We start from the raw sequence: 21,681 nt of genomic DNA, 5'->3' as shown, positions 1-21,681 counted from the left end.
GGCACTCCCTTGTTGGACCTCACTTTCCTTCTAGCTTTATTTTGGTGTCTCTTGATACACCATGTGACACATAACCAGTTGCAGAGAAACCTAGTTATCCTGTGTTGTTGGGTTGTTGTTTTTTTGGGGGTGGATTATGGTCCTATTTGCCTACATTAATATAATATCCCTTACAGCAATTCACAATGCTTTAGTGGTTGTTTTATTTTTTAGCTTCATGTACAAGATATTTAGATTTTTTTAATTTGCCATTCTTTACAAGCTATAATATAGCACATAAAGGCTCTCCCTTCCTGGCATGGTGCTCCTTTTCTTTGTTGCTTTTCATTTTCCTCTTCACTGCCTTCTTCTGTTCTCTTAGCTAAATGTTAAAAGTGGAAGACAGATTTGGGCAGAAGAAAGAATGACTTCTGGTTGAACATGTTGAAGGTTCTGACTTTTTCCAAGGGTTGGCTTAATGTTAAGCAAATGGTTCATCTGCTATTTCATGTGATGTCACTCAGGGTATATGGAATTGTATTAAATGGTATGTAAAAGCATTGTGATTTAATCCTCCTTTATCACAAATAGATGGGTTGTGCTGAAAAACGTTCACTTGGCACCTGGCTGGTTAATGCAATTGGAAAAGAAACTTCATTCTTTGCAGCCTCACGCCTGCTTCAGACTTTTCTTGACTATGGAGATCAATCCCAAGGTATAAACATCCGTTGTCTTTAATTTTGTTCACTACTTTATATGCCCACTTCATAATAAAAAACACTGAGTTGTAAATATAGCAATATAAGAATTGTAAACCAACTTTTTAGCTGCCTAAAATATGTTTGGTTTGTTGTTTTTTTTTTATCTTGTCATGCTTAAATGTTTGTTACTAATGTAATGATTTATCTCTTGTTTTAAGGTCCCTGTTAATTTATTGAGAGCTGGGCGCATCTTTGTCTTTGAACCACCACCTGGTGTGAAGGCCAACATGGCTGAGAACATTCAGTAGTATTCCTGTTGCCAGGATTTGCAAAGTAAATGTTTCTCTTATTTCTGAAATTTAATTAAGGATTAATGTTTTTCTTATTTGATTTTTTCAAACGTTGCTTGTTCTTTTAGCGTACCTCGGATAGAATATAAACACATTTATACTGTGGATTAGTTTGTTTTTTCTATTTTGATTGAACTTTATATTGATAATTTGTCGCTCATTAAATAGAAAGCATTTGTTTCATTTATGTCCACCAATAGATTTATCTTCTGTTTACTTTTTTCAGGCTCCAATGAGCGTCGCCCGCTTGTATTTCCTCCTTGCCTGGTTTCATGCTGTCATTCAAGAACGTCTGCGTTATGCTCCTCTGGGCTGGTCCTAAAAAATATGAATTTGGAGAATCTGATCTCAGATCTGCCTGTGACACAGTAGACAACTGGTTGGATGATACTGCAAAGGTAAGTTACTGATGATGGGGGAAGACAGAAAAGAGCCCTTTTGATAAAGTTAAATATACCTTATTAATGGTTATCAATTTATCAGTGTCTTATTGTAGTGCTAGCTGTTTCCCTTTAGGGACGTCAGACAATCTCACCAGATAAGATTCCATGGTCCTGCCTTTGAAAACGCCTAATGCGCAGTCCATTTTATGGTGCCGCATTGATAATGAATTTGACAGCGCTTGTAGAATCCACATTCCTTGAGAAACTCTTTACTAATTAAGTTTTTGACAGTGAAATTTAAACTGGCCTGTAAGGTTGATGGACACAAAGATATCCAAATGCCAGATGGCATCAGTAATTTTTCTTTTTAGAATAACAAAGCTTATATGATGGGGGAAACGTCTGCTGTCTCTAGCAACACGGTACAATTATTGTTTACATATCTGATAGTCTATTAGTGTGGGGGGGTATTTTTTTAATGATACATTTTATTTATTTTTCTCACCCACAAGACGAGATGAGTTTCTGCAGTGGGTTTGAGTTGCTCCCAGACACACCAGACGCCATCCTGGCTTGGTCTAACCTAACAATGCAGAAAAAGTTCTTCTCAACCACACAAAGGTTAAAATAATGCATGTGTCTTTGTGAATGTTTTATCCTAAAAAAATTGCTGAATAAACGCCATGTATGACATGCACAACATATTCCATATCCTTTTTCACACATTGACTTTGTTTAAAAATGATAAACTAATCTAGAATTAAATGAACATTTGTAGTATCTAAGAGTCTGGTTCTAAAATGCTTTTAACTGTTTTTTTTGTTTGTTTTTTAATAATATTCAGGTGCTAGGAAAACATTTTCACATTCTTTTGGAGGCACGTACCTGTCCAACAATACAGTTTTTATCCTGTGAGCAGCTGATACTCTCAGTACCAGTTGTGCATAAAGATGCATTACTACTAGTTTTAAAATCCACTTTACTACTCTTTTCACACACATGCTGCTGTTTGAGCCTTAATGTCCTTTTTTATTTTTTTTTTTAATTTCCCAGTTCTTCATGATTGTTTTCCCTTTGCTAAAGGTATTGATATGATCGGTTAAATGCTAATAAAATGCAAATGCTGGAGGATGAGGATGACTTGGCTTATGCAGAAACAGAGAAGAAACAAAGAACAGATTCTACCTCTGATGGCCGACCTGCTGGATGAGAACTTTACACACTACTGCCTGCAACTGGCTCCAAGTTATTCCACAGACTGTAAATCCTCTGAAAAGAACGGTTGATAATATCAAGGTCAGGATTATTTCTAGTCTATCAAAAAAGAAAATTTGGGTATAGCTTCAGCAGTTATTATATTTCTTTCCTAAGATATGGTGCAGTCCACGGAATTGTCAATTACTAGTGGGGGTATCACTCCTGGCCAGCAGGAGGAGGCAAAAGAGGCACTACAGCAAAGCTGCTATATATGTCCACTTCCCTTACCCATAATCCCCAGTCCTTCTCTTTGCCCTGTGGTGCAAGGTGAAGTTTTGGTGTCTGATCTACAATCAAGATTTTTTTAATTTTAAAAGCAGAGTAGGTTTGCTTCTGATCTTTCTAAAGGGTCTAGCCTTAGCCCATGTCAGTCTCTTCAGTAGGGCAGTGGTGGCTTTTGAGCAATTGGGAACCTTGTGGGGTACAATCCTCACTGCCTTTTCCCCAAACATTTTGCTTGCCCTATTTAGATAGCCTGAGTAAGTTTACTCAGTCTTTCTGTATTCTCCACAGGTCCATGTGAGGGATGGCATCCTCTCAAACCTGGTGAGCTGTCCCTACTGCCGGACAGATAAATGTTAGATACGTGCCAGTTTTATTTTTTTATGTTAGCAGGGAAAAAATTGGCACTTATTCAGCTGAAACACTGCAGGGGGACGTTTTTTATTATTCCTGTCAGGGCGCAGGTTTTTATGGCAGTTTTTGCAGGCACTGTTGGTTTTAGGAGTTATTTATTTTATTGATGGCTCAGTGTGGATCCGTTTTTAGTAACGGATTATGTACTTTTATTGGGGTTTTATTGTTTGTTTTTAAGCCTGTTTTCAAGAAAGTTATTTTAAAAAAAAATGGCTTTTCTTGTCAGCAATAAGACCGCCCCCTTTTGGGGGGTTCTGATTCTTTGATGTCAGCTTTTTTTGGTGCTTTTTTTCACTTCCTGTAGAGTGAGGTGCACATATTTAAGGCTTCTTCCTGTTTTTGCTTCTCTGGAATCCGGATTGTAAACGGAAATGTTTTTTTTTTCCCCAGTTTTCTGCGGGTTGCAGGACAGGTAGGGCACCTCAGTAATTCTGCTGAGGTTGTAGAGTGTTGCCTGGGGTATGTTTTTCTTGATTTGGTAAATTTGAAAGCAACATTTATTTATGAACTTTTTTTGTTCTGTATTTTATCCTTTTGTTAAAAGATTTTAAAAAAAAGTTTAAAAAAAAATTTAGATTTTCTTTCATGGTAATTAGCAAGAGTCCATGAGCTAGTGACGTATGGGATATACATTCCTACCAGGAGGGGCAAAGTTTCCCAAACCTTAAAATGCCTATAAATACACCCCTCACCACACCCACAAATCAGTTTTACAAACTTTGCCTCCTATGGAGGTGGTGAAGTAAGTTTGTGTTAGATTCTACGTTGATATGCGCTCCGCAGCAGGTTGGAGCCCGGTATTTCCTCTCAGCGTGCAGTGAATGTCAGAGGGATGTGAGGAGAGTATTGCCTATTTGAATGCAATGATCTCCTTCTACGGGGTCTATTTCATAGGTTCTCTGTTATCGGTCGTAGAGATTCATCTCTTACCTCCCTTTTCAGATCGACGATATACTCTTATATATATATATATAACCATTACCTCTGCTGATTTTCGTTTCAGTACTGGTTTGGCTTTCTACAACATGTAGATGAGTGTCCTTGGGGTAAGTAAGTAAGCTTATTTTCTGTGACACTCTAAGCTATGGTTAGGCACTTTATAAACAAAGTTCTAAATATATGTATTCAAACATTTATTTGCCTTGACTCAGGATGTTCAACATTCCTTATTTTCAGACAGTCAGTTTCATATTTGGGATAATGCATTTGAATCAATCATTTTTTCTTACCTTAAAAATTTTGACTTTTTCCCTGTGGGCTGTTAGGCTCGCGGGGGCTGAAAATGCTTCATTTTATTGCGTCATTCTTGGCGCAGGACTTTTTTTGGCGCAAAAATTTTTTTTCTGTTTCCGGCGTCATACGTGTCGCCAGAAGTTGCGTCATTTTTTGACGTTTTTTTGCGTCAAAAGTGTCGGCGTTCCGGATGTGGCGTCATTTTTGGCGCCAAAAGCATTTTAGGCGCCAAATAATGTGGGCTTCTTATTTGGCGCTAAAAAATATGGGCGTCACTTTTGTCTCCACATTATTTAAGGTCTCATTATTTATTGCTTCTGGTTGCTAGAAGCTTGTTCACTGGCATTTTTTTTCCCATTCCTGAAACTGTCATTTAAGGAATTTGATCAATTTTGCTTTATATGTTGTTTTTTTCTATTACATATTGCAAGATGTTCCACGTTGCAACTGAGTCAGAAGATACTTCAGGAAAATCGCTGCCCGGTGCTGGAGCTACCAAAGCTACGTGTATCTGCTATAAACTTTTGGTATCTGTTTCTCCAGCTGTTGTTTGTATTGAATGTCATGACAAACTTGTTAATGCAGATAAAATTTCCTTTAGTACTGTTACATTACCTGTTGCTGTTCCGTCAACATCTAATTCTCAGAGTGTTCCTGATAACATAAGAGATTTTGTTTTTAAATCCATTAAGAAGGCTTTGTCTGTTATTCCTCCTTCTAGTAAACATAAAAAATCTTTTAAAACTTCTCTTTTTTCAGATGAATTTTTAAATGAACATCATCATTCTGATACTGATAATGGTTCTTCTGGTTCAGAGGTTTCTGTCTCAGAGGTTGATGCTGATAAATCTTCGTTTTTGTTCAAGATGGAATTTATTCGTTCTTTACTTAAAGAAGTATTAATTGCATTAGAAATAGAGGATTCTGGTCCTCTTGATACTAAATCTAAACGTTTAAATAAGGTTTTTAAAACTCCTGTAGTTATTCCAGAAGTGTTTTCTCTCCCTGATGCTATTTCTGAAAGTAATTTCCAGGGAATGGAATAATTTGGGTAATTCATTTACTCCTTCTAAAACGTTTTAAGCAATTATATCTTGTGCCATCTGACAGATTAGAGTTTTGGTACAAAATCCCTAAGGTTAATGGGGCTGTCTCTACTCCTGCTATATTTTTAGCGGATGTTGCTGCAGCTTCAACTTTTTGGTTAGAAGCTTTAGCGCAACAAGTAACAGATCATAATTCTTATAGCATTATTATTATTCTATAACATGCTAATAATTTTATTTGTGATACCATCTTTGATATCATTAGAGTTGATGTCAGGTATATGTTTCTAGCTATTTTAGCTAGAAGAGCTTTATGGCTTAAAACTTGGAATGCTGATATGTCTTCTAAGTCAACTTTTCTATCCCTTTCTTTCCAGGGTAATAAATTATTCGGTTCTCAGCTTAGATTCTATTATCTCAACTGTTACTAGAAGGAAGGGAACTTTTTTACCAAAGGATAAAAAATCTAAAGGTAAATTTAGGTCTAATAATCGTTTTCGTTCCTTTCCTCACAACAAGGAACAAAAGCCTGATCCTTCATCCTTAGGAGCGGTATCAGTTTGGAAACCATTTCCAGTTTGGAATATATCCAAGCCTTATAGAAACCCAAGCCAGCTCCTAAGTACCCATGAAGGTGCGGCCCTCATTCCAGCTCAGCTGGTATGGGGCAGATTAGGTTTTCTTCAAAGAAATTTGGATCAATTCCCGTTCACAATCTCTGGTTTCAGAACATTGTTTCAGAAAGGTACAGAATTGGCTTCAGTTAAGGCCTCTTGCAAAGAGATTTTTTTCTTTCCCAGTAAACCCAGCAAAGGCGCAGCATTTCTGAAATGTGTTTTCAGATCTAGAGTTGGCTGGAGTAATTATGCCAGTTCCAGTTCTGGAACAGGGGCTGGGGTTTTATTCTATCTCTTCATTGTACCAAAGAAGGTCAATTCCTTCAGACCAGTTCCGGATCTATCAATATTGAATCGTTATGTAAGGATACTAACATTCAAGATGGTAACTGTAGGACTATCCTGCCTTTTGTTTAGCAAGGGCATTATATGTCTACAATAGATTTTACAGGATGCATATCTGCATATTCCGATTCATCCAGATCACTTTTAGTTTCTGAGATTCTCTTTTTAGACAAGCATTACCAGTTTTGTGGCTCTACCATTTGGCCTAGCATCAGCTCCAAGAATTTTTTCAAAGGTTCTCGGTGCCCTTCTGTCTGTAATCAGAGAACAGGGTATTGGTATTTCCTTATTTTGGACGATATCTTGGTACTTGCTCAATCTTCTCATTTCGCAGAATCTCATACGAATCGACTTGTGTTGTTTCTTCAAGATCATGGTTGGAGGATCAATTTACCAAAAAAGTTCATTGATTCCTCAGGCAAGGGTAACCTTTTTAGGTTTCCAGATAGATTCAGTGTCTATGACTCTGTCTTTGTCAGACAAGAGAAGTCTAACATTGATATCAGCTTGTCAAAACCTTCAGTCACAATCATTCCCTTTGGTAGCCTTATGCATGGAAATTTTAGGTCTTATGACTGCTGCATCGGACGCGATCCTCCTTTGCTCGTTTTCACATGCAACCTCTTCAGCTCTGTATGCTGAACCAATGGTGCAGGGGATTACACAAGATATCTCAATTAATATCTTTAAACCGATTGTACGACACTCTCTGACGTGGTGGACAGTTCACCATCGTTTAGTTCAGGGGGCTTCTTTGTTCTTCCGACCTGGACTATAATCTCAACAGATGCAAGTCTTACAGGTTGGGGAGCTGTGTGGGGGTCTCTGACGGCACAAGGGGTTTGGGAATCTCAGGAGGTGAGGTTACCGATCAATATTTTGGAACTCCGTGCAATTTTCAGAGCTCTTCAGTCTTGGCCTTTTCTGAAGAGAGAGTTGTTCATTTGTTTTCAGATAGACAATGTCACAACTGTGGCATACATCAATCATCAAGGAGGGACTCACAGTCCTCTGGCTATGAAAGAAGTATCTCGAATTTTGGGTTTGGGCGGAATCCCAGCTCCTGTCTAATCTCTGCGGTTCATATCCCAGGTATAGACAATTGGGAAGCGGATTATTTCAGTCGCCAAACGTTTGCATCCGGGCGAATGGTTCTCTTCACCCAGAGGTATTTCTTCAGATTGTTCAAATGTGGTAACTCCCAGAAATAGATCTGATGGCTTCTCATCTAAACATGAAACTTCCCAGGTATCTGTCCAGATCCCGGGATCCTCAGGCGGAGGCAGTGGATGCATTATCACTTCCTTGGAAGTATCATCCTGCCTATATCTTTCCGCCTCTAGTTCTTCTTCCAAGAGTAATCTCCAAGATTCTGAAGGAATGCTCGTTTGTTCTGCTGGTAGCTCCAGCATGGCCTCACAGGTTTTGGTATGCGGATCTTGTCCGGATGGCCTCTTGCCAGCTGTGGACTCTTCCGTTAAGACCAGACCTTCTGTCGCAAGGTCCTTTCTTCCATCAGGATCTCAAATCCTTAAATTTAAAGGTATGGAGTTTGAACGCTTGATTCCTTGGTCAAAGAGGTTTCTCTGACTCTGTGATTAATACTATGTGACAGGTTCGTAAATCTGTATCTAGAGAGATATATTATAGAGTCTGGAAGACTTATATTTCTTGGTGTCTTTCTCATCATTTTTCCTGGCATTCTTTTAGAATTCCGAGAATTTTACAGTTTCTTCAGAATGGTTTAGATAAAGGTTTGTTCGCAAGTTCCTTGACAGGACAAATCTCTGCTCTTTCTGTTCTTTTTCACAGAAAGATTGCTAATCTTCCTGATATTCATTATTTTGTACAAGCTTTGGTTCGTATAAAACCAGTCATTAAGTCAATTTCTCCTCCTTGGAGTTTGAATTTGGTTCTGGGGCTCCTTCAAGCTCCTCCTTTTGAACCCATGCATTCTTTGGTCATTAAATTACTTTCTTGGAAAGTTTTATTTCTTTTGGCCATCTCTTCTGCCAGAAGAGTCTCTGAATTATCTGCTCTTTCTTGTGAGTCTCCTTTTCTGATTTTTCATCAGGATAAGGCGGTGTTGCGAACTTCTTTTGAATTTTTTCCTAAGGTTGTGAATTCTAACAACATTAGTAGAGAATTGTGGTTCCTTCATTATGTCCTAATCCTATGGATTCTAAGGAGAAATCATTGCATTCTTTGGATGCTGTTAGAGCTTTGTAATATTATGTTGAAGCTACTAAGTCTTTCCGAAAGTCTTCTAGTCTATTTGTCATCTTTTCCGGTTCTAGAAAAGGCCAGAAAGCTTCTGCCATTTCTTTGGCATCTTGGTTGAAATCTTTATTTCATCATGCCTATGTCGAGTCGGGTAAAACTCTGCCTCGAGGGATTACAGCTCATTCTACTAGGTCAGTTTCTACTTCCTGGGCGTTTAGGAATGAAGCTTCGGTTGATCAGATTTGCAAAGCAGCAACTTGGTCCTCTTTGCATACTTTTACTAAATTCTACCTTTTTGATGTGTTTTCTTCTTCTGAAGCAGTTTTTTGGTAGAAAAGTACTTCAGGCAGCGGTTTTCAGTTTGAATCTTCTGCTTATGTTTTCATTAAACTTTATTTTGGGTGTGGATTATTTTCAGCAGGAATTGGCTGTCTTTATTTTATCCCTCCCTCTCTAGTGACTCTTGCGTGGAAAGATCCACATCTTGGGTAGTCATTATCCCATACGTCACTAGCTCATGGACTCTTGCTAATTACATGAAAGAAAACATAATTTATGTAAGAACTTACCTGATAAATTCATTTCTTTTATATTAGCAAGAGTCCATGAGGCCCCTCCCTTTTTTTGTGGTGGTTATGATTTTTTTGTATAAAGCACAATTATTCCAATTCCTTATTTTTTATGCTTTCGCACTTTTTTCTTATCACCCCACTTCTTGGCTATTCGTTAAACTGATTTGTGGGTGTGGTGAGGGGTGTATTTATAGGCATTTTAAGGTTTGGGAAACTTTGCCCCCTCCTGGTAGGAATGTATATCCCATACGTCACTAGCTCATGGACTCTTGCTAATATGAAAGAAATGAATTTATCAGGTAAGTTCTTACATAAATTATGTTTTTTTTTTATTTGCTTCTTTTTTTTTTTTTGTATTATGGATCAAGAGGCTGTGCAGGATATTACCTGTAGCTTATGTTTTGATGCCCAGGTGGAACCCCCAGTACTTTTTTTTGTTTTTTCATGTATTGAAAGAACTTTAGCTAAGGCGGATGCTGTTCAGGAGCCTCCTGTTTCAGATGTGCCGCAGCTTTCTCCTCCAGCGTCCCAATCCTATTCATCTGCACATGCAGTGCCCTGCGTTTCCTCTCATGCTCAGTCTGGGGTTACTTTGCAAGATATTGCTGCCCAGGTATCTTCCTGCGGTATCTGATGCGCTGTCTGCTTTTCCCATGCTGCAGGGAAAACGCAAAAGGAAATTTAAAGAAACAGTAACTAAGTGGCTAATCAAAGTATTTCCTCTCAGAAGTCTGAGGATGAAGATTTTTCGGGTGCATCTGAGGGTGAAATCTCTGATTCAGGCAGTATAATTCCTTCTGCTGATGCTGAAGTTGTGTCCTTCAGATTTAAACTGGAACACCTCCGCTTGTTACTTATGGAGGTTTTGGCTACCTTGGATGACTCCGATACTACTATCGTTGTTAACCCTAAGAAGTCTAATAAGCTGAACAAGTATTTTGATGTTTCCTCTGCGGTGGAGGTATTTCCTGTTCCAGACCGTGCTTCTGAGATTGTTGCACGGGAGTGGGAGAGACCTGGTATTCCTTTTTCTCCATCGCCTATTTTTAAGAAAATGTTTCCTATAGCTGACTATTAAAGAGTCGTAGCAAACGGTTCCTAAAGTGGCAGAAGCTATTTGCACTTTGGCTAAGAGTACCACTATTCCCATTGAGGATAGTTGTTCCTTTAAGGATCCAATGGATAAGAAATTGAAGGCATTATTAAAGAAAATGTATGTTCACCAAGGTCTTCAATGTCAGCCTGCGGTGTGTATTGCTACTGTTACCAGCGCTGCAGCTTACTGGTTTGATCCCTTGTCTGGTTCTATTCAGACAGATAGTCCTCTTGAGGAGATCCAGGGCAGGATTAAGGCTCTTGAGTTAGCCAATTGCTTTATTACAGATGCTTCATTATAGGTCATTTTAACTAGGAGCAAAAATGTCTGGTTTTGCGGTCCTAGCTCACAGAGCCCTTTGGTTAAATCCTAGTCTGCGGAGGTTTCTTCTAAATCTAAGTTATTAGCTATTTCCTTGTTTTGGCCTGGTTTGGCTGAAATTATTTCAGATATCACAGGAGGAAAGTGATACCCTTTCTGCTTATCCTGAGGAAGAAAAGATCCGAGTAATTTTCGTTCCTTTCGTAACTTTAGAGGTAAACCCTCCGCTTCCTCTTCCAAGCAGGATCTATCCAAGTCTTCCTGGAAGTCTGGTCAGTCTTGGAACAAGGGGAAACAGTCTAAGAAACCTGCGGCTGACTCCAAGTCAGCATGAAGGGTCGGCGCCCGATCCAGTAACGGAACTAGTAGGGGGCAGGCTTTCTCAATTTGCTCAGGCTTGGATACGAGAAGGAGGAAATTGTATGTCAGGGATACAAGATAGAATTCAAGACATTTCCTTCCAGAGGCTGGTTTCTTCTCTCAAGATTATCTGTAGACCAGATAAAGAGGCATTCTTAAATTGTATCAAGGATCTTTTTGCCCTGGGAGTTATAGTTCCAGTTCCTCCGCAGGAACAGGGTCTGGGATTTTATTCAAATCTGTTTGTGGTTCCCAAGAAAGAGGGGACTTTCAGACCTATTTTAGACCTAAAGTGTTTAAACAAGTTCCTCAGAGTACCGTCCTTCAAGATGGAGACTATACGTTCCAATTCTTCCAATTTTATGACAAGCATAGATTTAAAGGATGCGTACCTTCATGTTCCCTTTCACTGGGATCATCACAAGTTTCTAAGGTTTGCTTTCTTAGACAATCATTTTCAGTTTGTGGCTCTTCTATTCGGCCTTGCCACAGCTCCCAGAAAGGTTTTGGGGGCTCTTTTGGCAGCGATCCGGTCTTGGGGCATTGCAGTAGCAATCTGGACGACCTTATCTGGACGACATTCTGGTTAAAGGGACATGACACCCACATTTTTTCTTTCATGATTTAGAAAGAGAATGCAATTTTAAACATCTTTCTAATTTACTTATTTTATCTAATTTGTTTTATTCTCTTGATATTCTTTGCTGAAAAGCATATCTAGATATGCTCAGTAGCTGCTGATTGGTTGCTGCACATAGAAGCCTCATGTGATTGGCTCACCATGTGCATTGCTTTTTCTTCAACTAAGGATATCTAAAAAATGAAGCAAAAAAAATAATGGAAGTAAATTGTAATGTTGTTTAAATTTCTATTCTCTATCTGAATCATGAAAGAAAGATTTTGGGTTTAGTGGCCCTTTAAGGCGCTGTCTTTTCAGCAATCAAAACTCTCATATGGAAATCTTGTCTTTTCTTTGCTCCCGCGGTTCGAAGGTGAATCTGGGAAAGAGTTCTCTGATTCCAGCCACGAGTAGTGTTTTTAGGGACCGTAATAGACTCCCTACTAATGAAGATATTTCTGACAGAGGTCTGAAAAACAAAGATTTTTGGCTCTTGTCTTGTCCTTTAGTACTCTCCTCGGCCATCAGTGGCTCTATGGATGGAGGTAATTGGTCTGATAGCTTCCATGGACATCATTCCGTTTGCTCGGTTCCATCTCAGACCTCTGCAATTATGCATGTTAAGGCAATGGAACGGGGACTATGTGGATCTGTCTCCGCAAATATTTTACTCTTGGAGTAGAGTCAGGATTCCTAGGATTTTGTCTTTTCTCCAGGAGGGTCTGGAGAAGGGTTTGTCAGCTAGTACTCTGAAAGGTCAGATTTCTGCATTGTCTGTTTTATTGCATAAGCGTTAGGCGGATGCGCCAGACGTGCAATTTCTTTGTCAGGCCTTGGTTAGGATCTGGCCTGTGTTTTAGTCCGTTGCTCCTCCCTGGAGTCTTAACCTTGTTTTTAGAGTTTTACAGCGGGCTCTGTTTGAACCTATGCATTCCTTATCAAAGAAACGAAACCTTCCAAGATAACCTCTTAATAGCTATTTCTTCTGCTCTGACTGAGTTTCGGACCTCTCGGCTCTGCAGTTTGATTCTCCTTATCTTATTTTTCATTCTAATAAGGTGGTTCTACGTACTAAATTAGGTTTCCTACCTAAGGTTGTTTCAAACAAGAATATTAATCAGGAGATTGTGGTTCCTTCTTTGTGTCCTAATCCTCCTCCTCCTAAGGAGCGTTTGTTGCACAACCTTGATGTTGTGTGTGTGCTTTGAAGTTTTATCTTCAGGCGACTAAGGACTTTCGTCAGTCTTCTGCTTTGTTTGTTTGTTTTTCTGGTAAGTGCAAGGGTTTAGAAAGCTATGGCTACTTCTTTCTCTTTGGCTAAGGAGTATTATTTGTTTGGCCTATGAGACTGCTGGACAGCAACCTCTTGAGAGAATCACTGCTCATTTCACAAGGGCTGTTTCTTTCATGTAATTAGCAAGAGTCCATGAGCTAGTGACGTATGGGATATACATTCCTACCAGGAGGGGCAAAGTTTCCCAAACCTCAAAATGCCTATAAATACACCCCTCACCACACACACAATTCAGTTTTACAAACTTTGCCTCCCATGGAGGTGGTGAAGTAAGTTTTTGCTAGATTCTACGTTGATATGCGCTTTGCAGCAGGCTGGAGCCCGGTTTTCCTCTCAGTGTACAGTGAATGTCAGAGGGATGTGAAGAGAGTATTGCCTATTTGAATTCAATTATCTCCTTCTATGGGGTCTATTTCATAGGTTCTCTGTTATCGGTCGTAGAGATTCATCTCTTACCTCCCTTTTCAGATCGACGATATACTCTTATATATACCATTACCTCTACTGATTCTCGTTTCAGTACTGGTTTGGCTTTCTACTACATGTAGATGAGTGTCCTGGGGTAAGTAAGTCTTATTTCTGTGACACTCTAAGCTATGGTTGGGCACTTTTATATAAAGTTCTAAATATATGTGTTTAAACATTTATTTGCCTTGATTCAGGATGTTCAATGTTCCTTATTTCAGACAGTCAGTTTCATATTTGGGATAATGCATATGAATAAATCAATTTTTTCTTACCTTAAATTTGACTTTTTTCCTGTGGGCTGTTAGGCTCGCGGGGGCTGAAAATGCTTCATTTTATTGATTCATTCTTGGCGCAAAAATTTTCTTGTCATTTCCGGCGTCATACGTGTCGCCGGAAGTTGCGTAATTTTTTTGATGTTTTTGCGCCAAAAAATGTCGGCGTTACCGGATGTGGCGTCATTTTTGGCTAAAAAATTTGAGCGTCCTTGTTGTCTCCACAATATTTAAGTCTCATTGTTTATTGCTTCTGGTTGCTAGAAGCTTGTTCATTGGCATTTTTTTCCCATTCCTGAAACTGTCATTTAAGGAATTTGATCAATTTTGCTTTATATGTTGTTTTTTCTATTACATATTGCAAGATGTCTCAGATTGACTCTGAATCAGAAGCCACTTCTGGAAAAACGCTTAACTGAGTTTCAGTTCTACCAAAGCTAAGTTCATTTATTTTAAATGTTATAAATGTTTATCCTTAGCTATGGTTTGTAATAAGTTATTATGATATACTTTTACATGCAGAATCCATTAGTATTTATGCTTTATATATTTCCATTCTTACATCTTATGTACAAGAAATATTTAGAAGATTTATAAGAAATATTTTTCTGATTCTATTTTAAAGGCTTTGTCTGACTTCGTGCCTTCTAATAAAATGTTTAGGTCTTTTTCACTTCTTTTTTAATTATTGAAGTTTCAAATGACCAACAACATACTGATTTATCCTTCTCTGATGTTTTTTCTCTTTCAGAAATTTTCTTCATCAGATATTGACACTAACAAATCTACTTTTTTATTATTTTTTTTATTATTAAAGTACATTTGTTCTTTATTGAAAAGGTGTTTATTATTTTGGATATTAAGGTAACTAGTTCTTTAAGACTAGCTGACATTATTTCTGCCTATTTATTCTTCTGTGTTTTCAGAGGTTTTCTTTCCAATTCCCCATACTAGGGAATGGAATAGGCTTAGAATTTTCTTTTATTCCTTCTTCAAAGGTTTTAAACTATATTCTTTGCCAGCAGTTAAATTCAATTTGGAGGGTTCTCCAATTTATTGGGGCTATCTCTACTCCTACTAATTAGGCTATTGTTTCTATAGCAAAAAAGTATTTATTTTCCTTTAGATAGTTGTATCTTATTTATGGAAAATTATTTAGTTTCAGGTACTTTTCTTGGTCCTGTGATTTATTTGGATATTGCAATTGCTTCGTTTTTTTCTGTTTACTTTAAGATCAAGTATAAGATTATGATTTATTTTAGCATTGTTAAAGGGACAACATTTACTAGACTAGGTGCTGTTGCATTTGTCTTGTTGTTTTGCATTTATTGATTATGCAAGTCCACTGTATTGACTGGTCCTTTGAACTGGACTATCATGCTAATAATTTCATTTGTGTCTTCATTTTATTGAATATTTTCGCAAATGAGGGTTAATCTATGTCTTTAGCTATTTTAGCTAGAAGAATTTTGTGATTTTTAAAAAAAAAAAAAAAATCCATATTTCTTTTGTTCTAAGATAATCAATTATTTGTTTTATAATTGGATTCAATTCTTAAACTGTTACTCTGGGCTTCAAGATTGAGTTCTAAGACTAAAACTTTAAGATTATACTAGTTTGGTTGTTCTTATTAAGGAACAAATTCCTGAGTTCTTTCCCAAGTAACATGTTTATAATTGGAGTTCGAAATCAGCTCCATAATATTGCGATGTACGTGCCGTATTCCAGCTTGGCTGGTAAGGGGCAGGTTAAGGCTTCTTTGAAATTTATTTTGTCCAAATTTCTTTGATTTTATTCCAGTAAGGCTAACACTTTCTTTAAGTGTGTTTCTGTCCTATATATTTTGGGTACTGTTGAAGCATGGCTGGGTACCCATGGGGTTCAAGCGCTGCTCAGACCTGGAATCTTCTGGGGTATTTCTTCCAGTTCTTTTTTTTAGGAACCGGGTTTTGCCTTTTTTGCCTTTTTATGGTCGTTGATGGCATTATTTGTTTTCATTAGATACAATAAATGCATATTTTCATTTTTCTGTTTTCATTCAGATTATTTTCTGAGGATGCGGAATCTCATATGATTCACTTGCTCTTCAGGACTTAGTTAGAGGATCTTTTTTTCAAAAGCTCTTGATTCCTCACACAAGGGTCACCTTTTTTAGGTTTTCAGATAGTTTGTGTCACTGTCTTTGTCTCTATCAGACAAGGGATAATTTTATTGTGTTCCGTCTGTCGGTACCCTTTAGTCTCTATTATTTCCTTCAGTTGCTATATATGCATAGAAGTTTTAGGTCTTATGGCCACAGCATTGGATTTAATTCCCTTTGCTCATTTTCAATAGAAAGAACCTTTCCAGTCTTTTATGAGTGTTGTTTCTTCAAGAACATGGTTGGAGGATCAATTTACCAAAAAGTTTGTTGATTCCTGAGACGAGGGTAACCTTTTTAGGTTTCCAGATAGAGTCAGTGTCCATGACTCTGTCTCTGACGGACAAGAGACGTCTGAAATTGGTTTCAGCTTGTCAAAACCTTCAGTCTCAATCATTCCCTTCGGTAGTCTTATGCATGGAAATTCTAGGTCTTATGACTGCTGCATTGGACGCGATCCTATTTGCTCGTTTTCACATGCGACCTCTTCAGCTCTGTATGCTGAACCAGTGGTGCAGGGATTATACAAAGATATCTCAATTAATATCTTTAAAACCGATTGTTCGACACTCTCTGACGTGGTGGACAGACCACCATCGTTTAGTTCAGGGGGCTTCTTTTGTTCTTCCAACCTGGACTGTGATCTCAACAGATGCAAGTCTGACAGGTTGGGGAGCTGTATGGGGGCTTCTGACAGCACAAGGGGTTTGGGAATCTCAGGAGGCGAGATTACCAATCAACATTTTGGAACTCCGTGCATTTTCAGAGCTCTTCAGTCGTGGCCTCTTCTAAAGAGAGTCGTTCATTTGTTTCCAGACGGACAATGTCACAACCGTGGCATATGTCAATCATCAAGGATGGACTCACAGTCCTCTGGCTATGAAAGAAGTATCTCGAATACTTGTATGGGCGGAATCCAGCTCCTGTCTAATTTCTGCGGTTCATATCCCAGGTATAGACAATTGGGAAGCGTATTATCTCAGTCGCCAAACGCTACATCCGGGCGAATGGTCTCTTCACCCAGAGGTATTTCTTCAGATTGTTCAAATATGGGGACTTCCAGAAATAGATCTGATGGCTTCTCATCTAAACAAGAAGCTTCCCAGGTATCTGTCCAGATCCAGGGATCTTCAGGCGGAAGCAGTGGATGCATTGTCACTTCCTTGGAAGTATCATCCTGCTTATATCTTTCCGCCTCTAGTTCTTCTTCCAAGAGTGATTTCCAAGATTCTAAAGGAGCGTTCGTCTGTTCTGCTGGTGGCTCCAGCATGGCCTCACAGGTTTTGGTATGCGGATCTTGTCCGGATGGCTACTTGCCAACCGTGGTCTCTTCCGTTAAGACCAGACCTTCTATCGCAAGGTCCTTTTTTCCATCAGGATCTTAAATCCTTAAATTTGAAGGTATGGAGATTGAACGCTTGATTCTCAGTCATAGAGGTTTCTCTGACTCCGTAATTAATACTATGTTACAGGCTCGTAAATCTGTATCTAGGAAGATATATTATCGAGTCTGGAAGACTTACATTTCTTGGTGGTGTTCTCATCATTTTTCTTGGCATTCTTTTAGAATTCCTAGAATTTTACAGTTTCTTCAGGATGGTTTGGATAAAGGTTTGTCTGCAAGTTCCTTGAAAGGACAAATCTCTGCTCTTTCTGTTCTTTTTCACAGAAAGATTGCTAGTCTTCCTGATATTTATTGTTTTGTACAAGCTTTGGTTCGTATAAAACCTGTTAAGTAAATTTCTCCTCCTTGGAGTTTGAATTTGGTTCTAGGGGCTCTTCAAGCTCCTCCGTTTGAACCTATGCATTCGCTGGACATTAAATTACTTTCTTGGAAAGTTTTGTTTCTTTTGGCCATCTCTTCTGCTAGAAGAGTTTCTGAATTATCTGCTCTTTCTTGTGAGTCTCCTTTTCTGATTTTTCATCAGGATAAGGCGGTTTTGCGAACTTCATTTAAATTTTTACCTAAGGTTGTGAATTCTAACTACATTAGTAGAGAAATTGTAGTTCCTTCATTGTGTCCTAATCCTAAGATCTCTAAGGAAAGATCGTTGCATTCTTTGGATGTAGTTAGAGCTTTGAAATATTATGTTGAAGCTACTAAGATTTCCGGAAGACTTCTAGTCTATTTGTTATCTTTTCTGGTTCAAGGAAAGGTCAGAAGGCTTCTGCCATTTCTTTGGCATCGTGGTTAAGTCTTTGATTCATCATGTTTATGTTGAGTCGGGTAGAACTCCGCCTCAAAGGATTACATCTCATTCAACTAGGTCAGTCTCTACTTCCTGGGCATTTAGGAATGAAGCTTCGGTTGATCAGATTTGCAAAGCAGCAACTTGGTCTTCTACCATTTTGATGTGTTTTCTTCCTCAGAAGCAGTCTTTGGTAGAAAAGTACTTCAGGGAGCTGTTTCAGTTTGATTCTTCTGCTTATATTTTCAAGTTTTTTTCATTATAAGATTTAAACTTTGTTTTGGGTGTGGATTATTTTTCAGCGGAATTGGCTGTCTTTATTTTATCCCTCCCTCTCTAGTGACTCTTGCGTGGAAGATCCACATCTTGGGTATTCATTATCCCATACGTCACTAGCTCATGGACTCTTGCTAATTACATGAAAGAAAACATAATTTATGTAAGAACTTACCTGATAAATTCATTTTTCATATTAGCAAGAGTCCATGAGGCCCACCCTTTTTTTTGTGGTGGTTATGATTTTTTTTGTATAAAGCACAATTATTCCAATTCCTTATTTTTTATTATCACCCCACTTCTTGGCTATTCGTTAAACTGATTTGTGGGTGTGGTGAGGGGTGTATTTATAGGCATTTTGAGGTTTGGGAAACTTTGCCCCTCCTGGTAGGAATGTATATCCCATACGTCACTAGCTCATGGACTCTTGCTAATATGAAAGAAATGAATTTATCAGGTAAGTTCTTACATAAATTATGTTTTCTTCTTCCTGGGCATTTAAAAATGAAGCTTCTGTTTAACAGATTTGCAAGACTGCAACTTGGTCCTCTTTGCATGATTTTTCAAAGTTTTATAAATTTCATACTTTTGCCTCGACTGAGGCTTCTTTTGGGAGAAGGGTTCTTCAGGCAGTGGTGCCTTCTGTTTAGGTCTACCTGTCTTGTCCCTCCCTGATCATCTGTGTCCTCTAGCTTGGGTATCGATTCCCACTAGCAATTGATGATTCCGTGGACTCACCATATCTTAGGAAAGAAAACATAATTTATGCTTACCTGATGAATTTATTTCTGGATCTGGTGAGTCCAAGGCCCACCCTTTATTTAACCTCTTAAGGACATATGACGGAATTTTTCCGTCATAAAACAATTGAGCAAACTGAAAGCTGTGTCCTTAAAGGGTTAAGACAGTTATTTTTTTCTAAAACCTCAGGCACCTCTACACTTTTGTGTTATCTTCTTTTTTCAATTTTTCCTTCGGCTGAATGACTGGGGATTATGGGTAAGGGAAGTGACATATATAGCAGCTTTGCTGTAGTGCGCTCTGCCTCCTCCTGCTGGCCAGGAGTGATATTCCAACTAGTAATTGATGATTCCGTGGACTCACCATATCCGGAAATAAATACATTTTATCAGGTAAGCATAAATGATGTTTTTTCCCTTTAAATCTCTTTTGCAGGATCCACTATTCAGATTCTTTGAGCGTGAAGTGAAAATGGGAGCAAAACTGCTCCAAGATGTGCGTCAAGACCTTAATGATGTTGTCCAAGTATGTGAAGGGAAGAAGAAGCAAACTAACTATTTACGCACCCTTATCAATGATCTGGTGAAAGGTAAGCTGTTGCTGTGATTTTATATATTCCTTACTGGTTAAAAAGATGACTGAAATATTTTTATTGATTTTCTTTCTCCCCCTCCCCCCAAAAGGCATTCTACCCCGGAGCTGGTCTCGTTTCACAGTCCCTGCCGGTTTGACAGTCATACAGTGGGTGGCTGACTTTAGTGAACGTATTAAGCAGCTACAAAATATTTCACAAGCGGCAGCTGCCAGTGGGGCTAAGGAACTGAAAGTAAGTTTTAATATATTATTTGAATGTAGTAAATGAGAAGCTTTATTAATAGAAATCTTTTGGATTTTGTTTAAAATTGCATGTTGGTTTTTCCAGTTTAAACCTGAGTCTGTATGCAAGGTAGAGAACGTGTTTTTTTCTTTAATAGCAAATGTTTTTGAAGAACGTGTGTGTGTTTTTTGTTGTTGTTTTTTTTTTGTGTGCAAATAGGATAGTGTGACATAATCCTATCAGGCTCGCTAAATGCAACATTATCATTTTTTTATTTTATTTCTCTCCCAATCGCAGAATATTCATGTGTGGATAGGTGGACTCTTTGTGCCTGAAGCTTACATCACCGCTACAAGGCAGTATGTTGCTCAGGCAAACAGCTGGTCTCTTGAGGAGCTGGGCCTGGAAGTGAGCGTTACCACAAATATGAATGCGGTTCTTGATGCCTATAGTTTTGGAATCACAGGTAAATATGGCAAATTCAGTTGAAGCCAGAACTCTGGTACAGTATTTGAGCAAACATTAATGAATTGTGCATGTACAGCTAGATTAGTTTCTCAATTTCTGTAGTTTAAATGTGGAGTACATTGCCCCTTTAAATGGACATATCATTTAATGAATTATGCACAATTAAAACCGTGCTATTGTCACTAATTAGACACAGCAAGGGAAAAACATTTTTAAAAGTGGTTTCAAAGGGTGTACTCTCTGGCTATTTTTAAAAGATTAATTTTAATTCAGATCCTTTGCATAAATGACCAACTTTCTTTTTTAATTTTAGGTTTGAAACTTCAAGGTGCAACTTGTACAAACAATAAACTCTCTCTTTCGAATGCCATCTCTACGGCACTACTACTGACACAGCTACGCTGGAGTAAACAGACCAATGCTGAGAAGAAGGCTAACGTTGTGAGTATTGGTTATTTAAAGTGTGAACCTATAGCAGAACAAGCATGAAATTATTGTAATTTGGGCACTTGTGATCCTTTATATACTCCTGGAATAATTCTTTATTTCCTCTGCAGGTGACACTGCCAGTTTATCTGAACTTCACTCGTGCAGACTTGATCTTCACTGTTGATTTTGAGATTGCCACCAAGGAGGATCCTCACAGCTTCTATGAGCGGGGTGTGGCAATACTGAGTACAGAGTAAAAAGAAGCGCTTAGTAAAGGCTTTCAATGTGCTCTCTGCTTATAGTAACGGATTTAAATTATGATGGATCTGAAAGTGCTGAAAAGAACATTTGCTGGATTTTGGAAAGTAGGATAATTGGCATAAATGGACGGATTATTTACAAATGGGCAAAGGAAAGTTATGTTTAAAGTGAAGAATGAAACTAGTAAAAACCTAGCAGAAGTTACTATTAAATCTAATTTTTATATGTGTGTACCTGTACCAGTCAGTGCTTATGTTTTAAAATAATAAATATTTATGGCATATTGTGGCTCGCTAACTTTGTATATATTTATTTAAACTATTTTTACTTTGACGTTGCATAGTGATTGGTACCACATTTTTCCAAACCACCTTTTTGTTTCTACTCCAGCTTTTAAACCTACTATGGACCTAAAATAGGTTGTGGTATTTTGAAGCTTCTCTGAACCAGGCAGTGCTATTTGGTGCTGCAAAGGTCAAGACCACCTCTTTTGCTATAAAAGGTCACTGAGCAGGACTGTTCACATATGTTAACTCTGATGGATACTGTATTATATATGTCTGAAGACAGTCCCTGATTCTCACCTTT

At 38.2% G+C, this 21,681-nt stretch overlaps 1 protein-coding gene across 1 annotated transcript in view; it reads left to right on the top strand.

The window, feature by feature from the left end:
* DYNC1H1 (dynein cytoplasmic 1 heavy chain 1) overlaps nt 1–21,390 on the top strand; it is a 163,615-nt gene extending 142,225 nt beyond the window's left edge. Inside the window, 16 exon segments of the mRNA XM_053697444.1 lie at nt 571–694; nt 899–970; nt 972–1,013; nt 1,257–1,349; nt 1,351–1,428; nt 1,547–1,708; nt 1,710–1,770; nt 1,928–2,024; nt 2,489–2,522; nt 2,525–2,612; nt 2,615–2,709; nt 19,554–19,707; nt 19,802–19,944; nt 20,233–20,401; nt 20,717–20,844; nt 20,961–21,390. Of these exon segments, the coding sequence (XP_053553419.1) occupies nt 571–694; nt 899–970; nt 972–1,013; nt 1,257–1,349; nt 1,351–1,428; nt 1,547–1,708; nt 1,710–1,770; nt 1,928–2,024; nt 2,489–2,522; nt 2,525–2,612; nt 2,615–2,709; nt 19,554–19,707; nt 19,802–19,944; nt 20,233–20,401; nt 20,717–20,844; nt 20,961–21,089 (1,669 nt within the window). The 3' untranslated portion in view covers nt 21,090–21,390.
* The last annotated feature ends 291 nt before the right edge of the window (nt 21,391–21,681 follow it).

Source organism: Bombina bombina, chromosome 1, assembly GCF_027579735.1.
Source record: "Bombina bombina isolate aBomBom1 chromosome 1, aBomBom1.pri, whole genome shotgun sequence".
Taxonomy (NCBI): Eukaryota; Metazoa; Chordata; class Amphibia; order Anura; family Bombinatoridae; genus Bombina; species Bombina bombina.
The sequence above is the reverse complement of the archived record's forward strand: the minus strand, read 5'-3'. Positions and strand labels throughout refer to the sequence as shown.